This window comes from Heterocephalus glaber, unplaced genomic scaffold (assembly GCF_053883595.1).
Source record: "Heterocephalus glaber isolate CG9 unplaced genomic scaffold, H.glaber_assembly_v1.0 deba00000738, whole genome shotgun sequence".
In the NCBI taxonomy this organism is placed as follows: domain Eukaryota; kingdom Metazoa; phylum Chordata; class Mammalia; order Rodentia; family Bathyergidae; genus Heterocephalus; species Heterocephalus glaber.
Window position 1 is genome coordinate 15,575,771 of NW_028258161.1, and position 13,512 is coordinate 15,589,282.

At 52.6% G+C, this 13,512-nt stretch overlaps 1 protein-coding gene across 13 annotated transcripts in view; it reads right to left on the reverse strand.

Annotated features, from left to right (window-relative positions):
* The window catches only part of Frmd4a (FERM domain containing 4A), a 521,224-nt gene that overhangs the window by 122,485 nt on the left and 385,227 nt on the right, over window positions 1–13,512 (reverse strand). For all 13 annotated transcript variants that reach the window (XM_013078471.3, XM_087206807.1, XM_087206806.1 and 10 more), the window contains one exon: window positions 6,198–6,292. In XM_013078471.3, the coding sequence (XP_012933925.2) occupies window positions 6,198–6,292 (95 nt within the window). The remainder of the gene's footprint in view (window positions 1–6,197; window positions 6,293–13,512) is intronic.

The following is a 13,512-nucleotide window of genomic DNA, read 5'->3' on the forward strand; positions in this document are numbered from 1 at the left end:
TCTAGAGCACAAACCGCAGCAATCCGGGGTGGTGGGCAGTTAGCTACTTCCGCTTCTTCTCCCACTCTTTCTCATGAACACTGGCCCAGCCTCTGCAGGAGCATCTTCAAACCGTGCGCCCCTTCCTGCACCCCCAGAGCGTGTTCTCCACAGCGACAAGCACTCAACTGCTCTTCCCACAGTGAGCTTCGTAAGTGCTCCCAGCACTGGGACCCCGAGCTGTAAGAGCTTGGGCAGAGCTGATCCAGTGTGGGGTCCAGAGCACTTCCTGGCATCTGAGCTGAGCTTGGAAGAGAAAGGGGAACCATCTTCCTGGCAGAGGGGGCAGCACGTGCAAAGGCCTGAGGTGGGAAGAAACCCCACCTCTGAGAGTGTGGGAGTGGCAGGGAGAGGTGGAGAATCCCGGGGGCCACACTGTCCGGCTGGAGCGAGGCAGAACTGTGGCAGAACTGTGAGCTGCCCTTGCCCGCCGCTCATTAGCCTGCTCATCGCCCTGTCCTGCACGGAAGGCTGGCTCCCGCTCTGTGGGCAGCGGAGACAACATCGGTCTGCACCACTGCACAGAACTGCTTGCTTCCATCACACGCTAGAGGCTTCGCCCCTGTGTGAGCATTGTGCAAATTACACCTTTTGCACAAGAAAACAAACAAAAGACAACAACCGCTGGGTAAACTCTGTCTCAGTTAAGCCCACGTCATGGGGTGGTGATGGATCTGCCTCAGAATAGCAGCCACTGCGGACCCTGGGCCTCCTTCCCCTTCCCGAGAGTCTCCAGTTGGAACAACACTCCCTGTTCACGGTTTTATTTTAAAATTACCTTGCTCCGAATACAGGAAGGGTAAAAAAATACACAGATGTTGCCCTAAGCAAAATGACTAGTCCATCAAGCTGAGTGAAGCTACCGTTCCACTGGGGCCCAGAATCGGGAACCAGAGGCCCGGCGCCAGCGTCACGACGAGGCAGAGCTGGACCGCAGGCGATGCCCCGCAGGGACCCTGCTCCCCTGCCTCGGCGCCCTCCCTCCTCCTTCACCCCGCAGAGGCCGGCCCTCTCGTGTCTGCTGCCTGGGGTCTCCAGGCCGCCTCCTCCGTGCCACATGCCAGGCTGGGCTGAGGCTCCACCCTGGGCACCCCTCGGGGGCTGCACCCCAGCCTTGGGACTGTCTGTGTAGACTCATTGTCCCCGGTAGTCTCCTCACGTCTGAAAATGTCTCCAAACCTATCTCACTAGGGCAAGAAGTGCAGCAGATCGACTGGAAGCTGTGTACACACCATCGCCCCGCCCGCCCCCCAAGAACGCCGCTCTCAGGGGCTTCTCTCCCTGCTGAGTCTCCTGCAAGCGCGCCTGCTCCACACCACCTGACTCATGGTGCTTCGCCTGCTCGGAGTTCCAGGACTGTCTCCCCACTCTCTTCATGCTGATACTCAGCCACAGTTCAAGGCTGAGTTCAAGTCTTCCTTTCAGACTGACTGCTGGGGACCTCTGGGAATTAAAAGTCCTCCAAAGACTCAGGGTTTCTCCTCAGCCGGTGGTGTGACTGGGAGGTGGTGGAACCTTTAAGAGGCGGGGCCTAGTGGGAGGAAGTGAGGTCACTAGGGGCGTGTCCTTGAAGGGGATGCTGGAATGCCACTCCTTCCTGTCTTGGCTTCCTGGTTGCCATGGGATGAGCATCGTGCCTATACTGTGTGTTCCTGCCACTCTGTGCAACCTCAACACTGGTTCAAACCAACAGGGCCCAGTGGCCATGGGCTGAAAGCTCTGAAATCATGAGCAGAAATAAAACTTTCCTCCTTTAAAGCTGTTGACCCCAGACAGTTTGTCACAAAGGCAGAAAGCTAAATAATACGTTGGTTAAATCAAAGGTTCTTTTCAAACTGCTCTGGAGTTTTTGGATTGTGTCATTGACAGAGCGTTTAGCTCAATCTTATATAATGATGTGAAAAATACGACCTGTGGCTCCAAATAAGTTTGAATTTTTTAGCATTTTTAAAAAACTTCCTCAGAATATAGCACAATGCCTGGCAAATATGAGGGGCTTTAAAAGAGAAATATTTTCTCACTGAATGAATTACTACCTACCAGAGCAATCCACCCATGATCATGCACATTTAAATCTCTACCTTTGGTCTCATAAGATTGCTTAAATAAGGGTCCGGTGGGAACAGCCTTTTCATGATCCTCACGTGAGAAATCTTTGAGTCACCCATGGACCACAATGGTACAAAAGCAGTGACCTTTCCCTGGCCTACAAGGTCAAAGAAGGAGGAAGACCTGAAAAACAATGTTCTACACGTGCTCTCAAGAGCAGTCAAAGGCCCGGATTGAGAAATCCTCACCCCAGCCTAAGGGACAACATCAACCACACAGGCTGCTCGGACAGGCCCAGGGCCCCTGGGGTGTCATTCACAAGCTGAGGAACCTCAGCTTCAGGACCCGTCGCCTGAAGGCACAGAGACACAGCTGCTGTCCCCCTACACTAGTGGGTGGCTCACTGCCCACCCTTCTTTTACCGTGCTGACAGAGAATGTGTGGGTTTCAGGTCCCGATGACTTCACTCCCTGCATTAGTAGAGGCTTCATTTAACGCAAATCCCTTCATTCCTGACTGTATATTGGTCTTGTCTTTATCAAGCAATTAAATGATGGGAAAGTAATGTAAAGAAAGCGGCCAGGAAGTAAGAGAATAAGGGGTGGGAAGCACCCTCATTAAATAGTCTGTAAGGAACAGTGAGTCTCCTTTCTCCACTTTTTTCTGATTCAACTCTCCACCTTAATTCTGTGAGGAATGGCCTGACACATTTGCCTGGCTCCGTATCCACGGAGAAGTGACTTCCTCACATGCAGTCTGTGGGCCCTCCAGAGGAGGGACACCCCCCATTCCAAGATGCTGTAGAAGCCTCTCCATTGCAGACCGCTGACAAAGGGACAGGCTGAAGAGACAAGTGGTTCACCCAAGGCCCCTCAGGGTGAGCACCCATTGTTTGGGCAAAAGCTAAAAGATGGGTTAGACAGTAGCGTGGAAACTATAACTGTGTGGCCTGGTTTCGGCTGCTATGAGACTTGTTAAAATACAGTTTTCTGCTCCTTTTCTTTGGTCTGAAGTCCTGGAGATCGAACCCATGGCCTTCACCCTGAGCTACATCTCCAGTCCTCCTTCCTTCCTTTCTTCCCCATCTTCTTTCTGAGAGTCTTGCTGAGGTGCTAAATGACCCAGGCTAGAATCAAACTTGAGACCTTTCTCCCTCAGCCTCCCAGACCGCTGGCGTTACAGGCATGCCCCACCACACCCAGCTCTCAAACCCATTTTTGGAAGGAGATAGACAAGCATTTCCTGGGTACAGTTTAAGCGATGCCTGATAGCTTGGCTTTCATGATTTCTATTGATTTTCCATTTGAGAATTCACATTTGCCAATAACAAAGCCAAAAACTAAAAATGTAGAGAAATAAATAAAAGATACCCCTGTGGACAGAGGGTTCTTGTTGGTGGTGTTATTACCTCACCGATACCTCCTATCTCTAAAGCTGAGGGCGATAACCCTCATTTGGTTTATGGTTGCACTATGTCAAACTATTGGGTCAGTAATAAATATGCAATTGCTTCCAGGCAATAGAAATTGGGAGCATTAATTTTAAAAATTGCTTTTAACTGCTACACATAGTACAAATTGAGCACTGATTTCCTCAGAGACCGCCTGGGGGGAGCTTTGTTTAGGTTGCTCAGGGTGGAGGTGATGTGTGTTTCCCTCAGGCCCTGGGGCGGGCAGCCCCGCGCCAGTCTGTCAGGTGCTTTCCGATGGGACGGGTGTGAGGGGTGGGGCGGGAGACCCTCAGGTGGGGATGGTAGCTCTTCCGTGTCCTTTGGGAAGTACACTTGCTTTTCCAGGAGAGCCTAGGAGCACGGGTTTAGCTAGGAACCCTCAAAGCACAGAAAGACCAAGGCAGGGCATGGACTAGGGAGGCCAGGTCACTAAACCCCGAACTACTTGCTCCGATTGGAACTTCTGACTGCAATGGTTTCTTTATGGAGCGAGTTCGGCCCACAATGTTCCAAACGCTCCAGAACACCCCCGACGCGGCCTTATTAATTACCTCCTGAACCACAAGCGCGAGCCCAGAAGAGGTCGAAGACCAAGCCTTTCCGGAGGTCTGGGGGTTAACAGGGGATGCTAAATATTAAACTATCTGTTCAGCAAATGCACACCTCAGCTTGACGGTATTCAGCACAGATCCAGTCTTGCGGTTTTAGCAACTGCCACGGGGTAGCGACACTGCGCCCGCCCTTAACGCAGTGGTCCCGAATGGCGATTTCACCCTGCTTACTCAGCCCGGGCCGGGCCCCTCACCACCACGTCCCCAGAGCAGGAAACCTGGACTACACAGCAAGACTGTCTCCCAAAGCCAGTGAAGGAACAGACATCTCACGTTAGCGGCACCCAGCACACAGAGGGAAGGCTGGGACACTCTAAGGCCAGCACTCTCTGACACAGGGATCTCCAACCCAGACCAGCACGCCCAGAGTTTCGGGGGCAGCTTTTGTTCCTCCATTTCCCGCTGGGGAAAGCAGAGGAGTTCTGATCTCAGGGGCCCAGCACTGTCAGGCCATGAGGCACCGGTCCGAATGGCAGGGGTCTCCCGTGCCGCCCCTCTGGGGCGCTGGCCCAGCTCCTGTCCACCGCCACTCCCACTGTGCTGAGAAGCCCGGCCAGGCACAAGGGGAAGCTGTGGCGGAGGCTGCAGGTCTGGGGCCCAGGCCAGAGTCGCCCCTGGAGCTCTGTGAGCGCCACTACCAGCCGGAGAGCGACGCTCTTCTCAGCTCACCTGCCCGCCGCGCACACCCTCGGGCCGTCCAGGGTGCTCAGCCTGCACAGCCGCTCCGCTGCACGCTTGCTTGGCCACCACCCGCCCCCGTCCCTCAGGGAGGGCACCGACCTTCTGCTTCCCCCAGATCCCTGCTGGCCAGGGCTGTGAGTGGACAGACTCCTTCCTCTCGGCCAGGAGGCGGGGCTTTCCTCCGACTCTCGCTCACCCAAAGGGGAAGCTCCATGGGGCTGATCGAGAGTTCAGTCATTCTGTCGCGTAAACTTACTTGGGAAGCGGGAGCAACGGGACGGGAGTAACGGAAACGTACGGTTTCCTTCTAGTCAGCGGCAACAGCATCAAGAGTAATGAATTTGGGGGACGGACACCGACTCTGAAGCGAAGGGTGGCACACTCTGCACTGGTGAAAGTGACTGTTCAGAGGCCCGGCTGCTGTGCTGGTGGTCACCGTGCCGGCCCCTTCCCAGCACAGTTCCACCTTCTCCTCCGACCTTGCGGGGCTCCCTGGAGGCGGCTGCGTCCTCCGAACAGGGCCCCGGGGCCGGCCGACCTTGGTCTTCTCTAGAGGAAGATGTGGCTTTGCTGCTGACGTCTGCTCTCCGGTGCTCTTCCATGGGAGCTGGCCCTGCTTCGGTGACAGCACCAGACTCCTGGGTCCGGGCGGCTAGGCCCACCCGCCGATTAGACTGACTGAGACCAGTTCCTGAAAACCATCTCCACAACCCTGAGGGCGGGAAGGAGGGTCTGTGTGTACACGAATAGACAGACACAGGGCAAAGGCAGTATGGGCAACTGCTTAGGACTGCTTATTCTTACGTGGGAATTTGGGTGCATTCACTGCTCTCTTTTGATAACAGTACATTAAGAACAAAGCTGAAATTTTAACAGAGATCCCTTCCTTGTATCGCACAGCACTTTATAGAGCCTAACTGAAAAGCCATTGACAGTAAATACACTTCTCATCAGATGAGTGATCTGAAGTTTTGATTTCTGTATCCTATTTCAGCTTAGACAGTGCAACTCCCCAGATATGTTTCATCTTGAATTTATCATCAAGTTCACTTCCTGTTATTGTTATTCCAATACTGGGGAGAACTGTTTAATTTTCCAGAAGTTTTTGTTTAACTTTAATGAAAACCAAACTCAGACAGATATACTTCTGAAAAAAACCAAACACTTCAGTCTGCTTGATTGTAATGAGTCTGCCCAATAATTCCATAATATTAGCATCACCCTAATCACACCCTGAGGATCACAGGGCTTCTGGAACTGGGGTGATGAACCACATGGCCCACGGCTGAGTCCTTGCTCACTGCCGGGACAGAGCAGCTGCAGGCTCTGCCTTGTCCTCTGTGTCCCCAGGCTCTGGCAGCACTTACGTCTCATCGGTGAACGCGATTCCGAAGTATTCCTTTTCCTTCAGGTTGAAGTGAGACGCCACAAGGTCAAGCAGCTCCTTGGCCAGAAGCTTGGGCTGGGGGAGAACACAGGGAACAGGGTTAGTGACCGGTGACCGCTTTCCTAAAGCACAATCTCAGGTTGCTACCTTTCGTTCAGTGGAATGCCCTGCACCTCAAACACTGTCCATAAATGCAAATGATTTTTATAAAATCTAAAGCAACAGACAAAGAGGATACCACCGAACAAACAGGTAACAGAAGGGTCACAAAAAATGGAGACTGTCTTATTTCCTAGTAGTTTCTGTTCTGTCAACCGGTGGTACTGGCTCTTTGGTAGGCCTGTCAAACTATATGACTTTCCTTCCTTATGTCTGATACTGAATTAAAGGAAGGTGTCTTACTTTTTAAAAACATCAATATATTTAACACATACAGATGTGCTGTACTTACTTTCCAATAAACCCACTGTAAGCTGAGAATATCATTAAGTGAAAAATGAATGTACACAGTACACGGCAGATTATCGGTGGTTCCCCCTAGTAATCTGGGGTGATTGGGGGCTTCAGATTGCTGCCACTGCTCAGTATCATATCATTAGCCCAGGGCGAAGATCCAAACCCTAAATCCCAGGTGTGGCTTCCTCGGAATCCATAGGGCTTCTGCATCCTGCGCAGTCTGCTGATCCCAGGTTCCGAGGTCCGGTGCAGGACTGCTGTGTTCACTGTGTGGCAGGTGCTGTTCTCAGCACTTCACAGACACCAGGTCTTTGTGAGCTGGGGATGCAGCTCAGTGGCAGAGCACTCGCCTAATGTGCACAAGGCCCTGGCTCCACTCCCCGGGACTGAAGAAGAGCTTACCCTTAATTCTCACCACAACCCACAGGAAACCAGAGATGGAGCCAGGTTTCAAGATGCTTCCCCTCCACTGCCTCGCTTCTCCTCCTCCCCCTCTGCTAACGACCTTCAGTTCGCCAGCAGAAACCAATTAAACTGTGAGCATGGGTGGACACTGTGGCGCTGCCTCCTCCCAGGGCACAGATGTCAACAGAGAACCGGTCCTGATAGCACCATGCAGTGCCCTGTACTTCCACTCCTGTTACATCTTGAAAGGTGAAAAAGCAAGCTCTGAACCAACAAGGAACCCAAGATTTGACCTCATCCTATCCCAGTGAGTAGACCACAGTGAGTCGGAAGCCTGAGAAAGTCACCGAAGGGTTGGTTACAAAGCAGAATGCAAGGTACGGGCACAGGAAGCTTCAGCCAATGCTGCTTGTTCCGGACTGCAGGCTCTGCTGCCAAAGCCACCTCTGCCCCCATTAGGTGTCCAGCTGCCCGCTCACGGCATTCCCAGTATCAGCTGTGACTACGAGGAACGTGGCTCCTCATAAAATCACAGCGTACTGTGATTTATCTGTCCAAATGACTCTCAAGGTAGTCACAGCGTTTCTATGATGTCTGCTGTTTCTTAAAATACTGTGCGTAATCGCTGGAGCTTGTGTCACACTTAGGGCCTTCACCAGGGGGAATCCTCTTGCACTCGAGATGTATTTGCTTTTTCACCAGCGTCAGAAGTCACACTTGAAGGCATGCCTGGTGAGTGGGGACAAAGGAGTAGGTGATCCTGCTGGGGTGACACGGAGTCACACCACGGGGTCTGACTCTACGTAGAGGTTTCGGGTTCTCCGGGCGTACAACAGAGGTCTAACCCTAGCCTGGAAATGAGCAGTGAGACTTCTCTCACTCTGGGAGCTAAATTCCAAAGCCAGTATCTCGGTAGACTTGAGCAGTGATACAGACATTTACGCAGGAGGAAGGACTCTGTCCAAGGCTGGTGTGGTCCGTCTGCCACAGGTCCCAGGGTGTTCGTCCTTCTAGAAAGCATGAGGTGGTGGATGGAGGTGAGCGGATGGGCGAAGTGGCAGGGTGGGTGGGCAGAAGAGCTGGGAGGGGTGACCTTGGCCGGCAGGCGGTGGTGTCTGGGCCCCTTGCCCAGCAGGTCTTTAGGTGGAGCCCTGGGGCTACAGTGGCTGCACCTCACTGACCTCCAACTCCTGCCTGCCACGGAGTTCACTGAGCCGTCACGCGCCCCGGAACAGGCGCTGAGCGCTCCTGTGTGACCCCCTGGGCGTCCTGCACAGAGCTGCACACTCCTGTGCCGTCCAGAGGCTGAGACTCGGACACAGACGGTCAGGCCGTCTTCAGTCTCCAGTGCAGCCCCAGCTCAAAGCAAGGCCCGCAGACACCGCCACAGGGGACAAACCCTAGAGATGTCACAGCGAGTGAAGTTCACAACAACCAGACAAGCAGCCGGGACAGTGAGTTCACAGAGGCAGAAGAGAGGCGGCCAGGGCTGGGGCAGGAGATGAGGAAGTTACCACTCCGCAGTGCAGGCGTCTGGTGGGATGGTGAAGAGCGGGTGGAAGCAGCAGCGGTTACTGTGCAACACTGGATACATGCAGCTCCCTGGAGCTGCACACCTGGACTAGGGTAACTTTAGGGTTACCTATATTTCACCCCAGTTTAAAAAAAGAAAGAAAATAAACAAGCCAGCTCTGGTTGGCCTCAATGGCCATGTGGTCAACCTGGCTCTACCACCCTGACTCAGCTCCCTTCAGCACTTCCGGGGTGAGAGGCCGACACAGTCGCACCCCGAGGGTCACTCAGAGCTCAACAGTGACTCCGGGTCTGGATGTGGCCCCAAAGCCTCGTCCCATCAGAGCTGGGTGAATCTGGACTGTGTGGTGCTGGATTAAGGGCATGGGATTACTAAACCACCCAGGGAGTGATCAGTTTGGTACCTGGTAGTCTGGATGGACTATGAGGGGCAGAAAGCCTCGGAGAAGGCCTCTTGCTTCTGCTACCTTGTGGGCCAGCAGGAACTGCTTCTCCTCTGCGACGCCCCTCCTGCCTCCCGATTGCTTTTTGCTGCTTCTGTCACCAGGAACTGTTGCTCCTCTGCCACTCTGCCTTGGAGCCAGCCAATTATGGACTGAAACCACTACAAACTGTGAGCTAAGTAAATCCCCTTCCCCTCTAACTTTGGGTGTCAGGTATTTTGTCTCAGCAACGAGAGAAAAGTAACTAACAGACATATATCAACACTTTGAACTTGGTTAACATGAGTCTTTCTCCAAGGGTAAAAAGTCAGGTTTAGGGGCCAACAAAGTGAATGAGATGACTCAATATGCTGAAGAGTTTACCAGAATAATGGATGGCACCATGGGAGCCATGTGGAGACTGCCTTTTGGCTTCTCCATGGTGACACGTCCCTCTGCTCACACTTGTCACCACAACTCCTAGAACGTCTATAGCAAGAAAACAAGTTTTCCTGGTGACTTACAAACAGAAGGTGTTGGGTAGTAGTGGCATCACAGGAATAGACTTCGTCCTCTTAAATGAATACCTTTTCAAGGACTGTATCAATGTGCATGGATAGCTTTACTTAAAAACAAAAACGTAAAAGGTCAGTCCCGGTACTGTGTATAAGAGTTGCTATGGATCACATACAAGGGATCATCAGAATGTACTGTGAATGTTTAAATTCTTAAAACATTTATGAGAGCAAAAGAACACATTGCCATGGATGCCCCTCCAAATCCTCCCCGCACTTCAAACACACTTATCTCACCACTCTTACTGCTTTCTGGAGCAGTTCTGGATGTGCTCTTTCCTGAGTGTCTTTATGAGGTGCGACAAACACAGTGAACACTGGTGCCGAGGGGCACCCAACTGACAGACGGGCTTCTGGCAAAGCTGCAGTGTGCCTTCGGCCTCCTTGTTCACCAGGCAGGCATGGTGGGACTTTGGGCTCCTCCCCAAAGTCAAAGTAGCCACAAGACGTAAAGGTTTTGAACTGATTCAAGACATCAAGGCAGCCATCTAAAGACGTTCCTGACAGAGGCCTCCAGAGCTGCTTCAGAAAGTGGCAAAGAACAGTGTGGTAAGTGAGTTTGAAGCAAGGGGAGTGTCTGAGGGGTTAGTGGCTCTGCGTCTTTTACTGTAATACATCTTTAAAATGGGAACATTCACTGTGTTTTCTGATCACTGTTCATATACCCGTCTCCAGGGAGAAAAGCCTAGATTTATCTCCCACAATTTACAAACGGTGAAATAAAGACTGGAAAGAGAGAGAGACAGCAGAGTTCAGAATGTGTGGCAGTTACAATTCTGGGATCTTAACTCCTATGAAAGCCACACACCTTTCTATTGTCAAGGTGACCGGCAACAGCCCAGACGGCGCCTTCTCCCACCGGGGAGGGTGAGCCCACCGCCTCGAGGTGCTGCTCAGCATGCCTGGCCCACTGAATGACCCGAGCACGTCTCTCACCTTCCTCTAGGCTGCCTGAACCGAGTCTTGGTTTCCTGATCTCGCAAACGAGGGCACCCTCCCACCCAGTCCCATGACAGGACTAATGAGCAAACTACACTGCTCTGAAAGTTCCTTAAGCTCATTTGGAGCAAGTTGCTGGCTAAGCAGAAAGCAGCCTGCCACTGTGGGCTTGGAAGGGATGTTTACAGGGTCCTGCTGATTATAATTCGCCAATTACTTGTGCTGTAAACATTTGTGGAGCTTTGCAGGGATTGGGCTGGGAGCAAGGCCAGAAAGGCAGCCTGTGGCCCAGTTGCATCCTGCAGGACCAAGCGGTAGGAGCCTGGTGCCAGCTCGGCCCGGGCCAGCCCAGCTCCTCCTGGGATGGTTACAAACAGCCCCTTCTGGCCACTAGCTGTGCTGGCCCCGAGACAGCCCATTTCAGAGTGACCTTCTCTCGGTCTGTCATTAGCTTGGTTCACTTGATCACTTTTCTGTTTCCTTCTTTCTATCCCAAATCCACTGTCCTCAGCTAGTGTCAGTGAAATCTCCTTCCAAACAACCCGACTACGTGGTCTGCTTGCTGACGTTGCTCCATTGCCTTGGGACAGGCTTCGGATGCTAGCAGAGGCTGGGGACCTGGGGCACCATTTGGGCGGAGAAGGGAGACAGAGTGGCTCCCTGTCTGGGGCTGCCACCACCCAGAGCCACTCAGTCCAGATGGCCCAGAGGGAGGGCCACAGCATGGGGAGGGTGTGACCCGCTGTCATGCTGGCCTGCGTGGGGTTGCGTGGTCCCCCAGGCCTTGCCACATGGTGCGTGGGGATCGGAAGGGGCTTCCTGGGCCAGGGCGCATCACACACACCACCCTTCCACTCTGAACACAGCAGGAGTGCGCCTTGGTGAGTGATTTTGGACAAATAATCTCACGTCTCTGGGGCTGTTTTCTCATCTGCAAATGATGGAACAGATATCCTAAAATATCATTCTTTATGTGATTGCTGAATGTACATTCCTCCTTTCCTGAAAACTCCCCAGCTTGCCTTCCCAAAGGTCTTATTCATTCTTCTTTTTTCTGAGATGGGGTCACACTATGGAGCTCAGACTACCCTTGAACCCTGGATCTCCAGGTTGGCCTTGAACTTGTGAGCCTCCTGCTTCAGCCTCCAGAGGGCTGAGATTGCAGATGTGCACCATCACGCCCAGGTCTTATTCACTTACTCTAAAAAACCTTTCCAACCACCCTACGTAATCTGGGGTGGGCCACGAACCTCTCCCTGCCTCAGTTTCCTCAGCTGGGGAAGGGACATACCCATGTGGCAGGCGGTTGTGAAGATTACATGCATCACTGCTGACCTCTATGAAGTACTGAGAGCAATGCCCAGCACATAGCCAGGACTGTATGTGTTCATTACTTCTGTTCTTCATTACCTCACTTACGAACTATAAAAACTTTAAAACTTCTAAGTGATGTCAAGCTGTAAATACCAGCCTGATATTTAAGGTCACTCTTTGATAAGGTTCTAGAATCCTAGAACCATTGGGCCCTGTCCAACTTTTTTGTTCCGTAAAAATATCCTTTTCTGTTCAATCTGTTTGTATTGAACTAAAGAAAACACTGATCCCATTTTAATTTCCAAATTGTTGTCTGCACTGTCCTCTCTGCTTCCAATTCCCACTCAATCTTCATCCCGCGGAAAGCCCACTTCCTCCATGAAGCCCTCCCTGGCCACCCGCACACAGTGGCCTCTGTCTTCTCCAAGTTCCTGTAGCATTTGTTGGGGATGAGATTTCGTTACTCAGATCTCAGTCTCCAGGTTGGTGCTATCTCGCCTCCAAACGGGAATATGCAGAAGGCCCAATGGCCCCTGGCTATGGGCAGAATGCTGGTAACTCGCACTCCTGGGGCAAGACAGCATCTACAGGGCACAGCTGCCAATATAAAGGCATTTGGGTGTAGAGAAAATCCAGTTCCTCATTAATTGAATCCCTATCCACCCATTCTCTGTAGTTGCTGATCTACTCCCTGAGCTTCTCACTGGCTAACAGAAGTGTGCCTACTGGAGTTTTATTGAAGTCTGTCCACTGGAGGCAGATCTCCTTCCGGTCCTCCTGGAAAACTGTCTCTGTCTCTTTCTTTTTATTCCTCAACATTCCCCTGAAAGGTAGCTGAGGGTCTCATCTGCTGTCAGTGACATTTGCTGTGTATACCTCCCTCCTCCTTTTCATGTGTGATCTTGTGTTGTGCTCAATCTTGTGTGATGTGATTTATCATACCGGCAGCAGCCGAGAGGTGGCCTCCAGAAGGTGCATCCACGTCCTAATCCCCGGAAGTGCCTGGGAATGTTGCTATTACAAAAGATGCAGCCAAGTACCTGAAAGGAGGAACTTACTCTCAACCATCCAGATGGGCCCAAATTTACACTTCTCCTGTGACAGGGAGGGGTTTCTGATAGGAGATGGCACAAGGCAGGGCTGGAATGGTGGGGACACAGGTCGGGAAGGGCAGCGGATGCCATGCCCAGCCAGCCTCAGTACTGGGGATACATTTCTGCTACTCTCAGGCTCCCTTGGGCATCGCACGGGTCCTCACCAAAGGGCGTGTCAAACATCACACAACAGCCATTAAACAGCTCCCGGGGTGCTTTGGGAGGAGTCAGAGCTGTGCTGGGAGACTCTGGACTCTCCCTCCGTCCCAGGGTGCCCTTGACGATGCACCACAGGGCGCTGGGTGACCACTGCGTGACGGAGTGCGGCATCGCTGAGGCACCGCCGCCCACCCCTTTAGGAGAGGCAGCTGTGGGTGGAGACAGGGCTGGTCCCCGGAGTGGGGCAGCTACGGCCAGTCTGCCCCCCAGGAGGAGCTGGGTTCCTGAAAGCTGAGCCCGCTGTGTGTCACTGTCCCCCCATCCCCGCCCTCTTCCCCAGGGCTCTGCAGGAAACGTGGGGGACATGGGCTGCTCATTATCGTGGGGAGGGGAGTGGC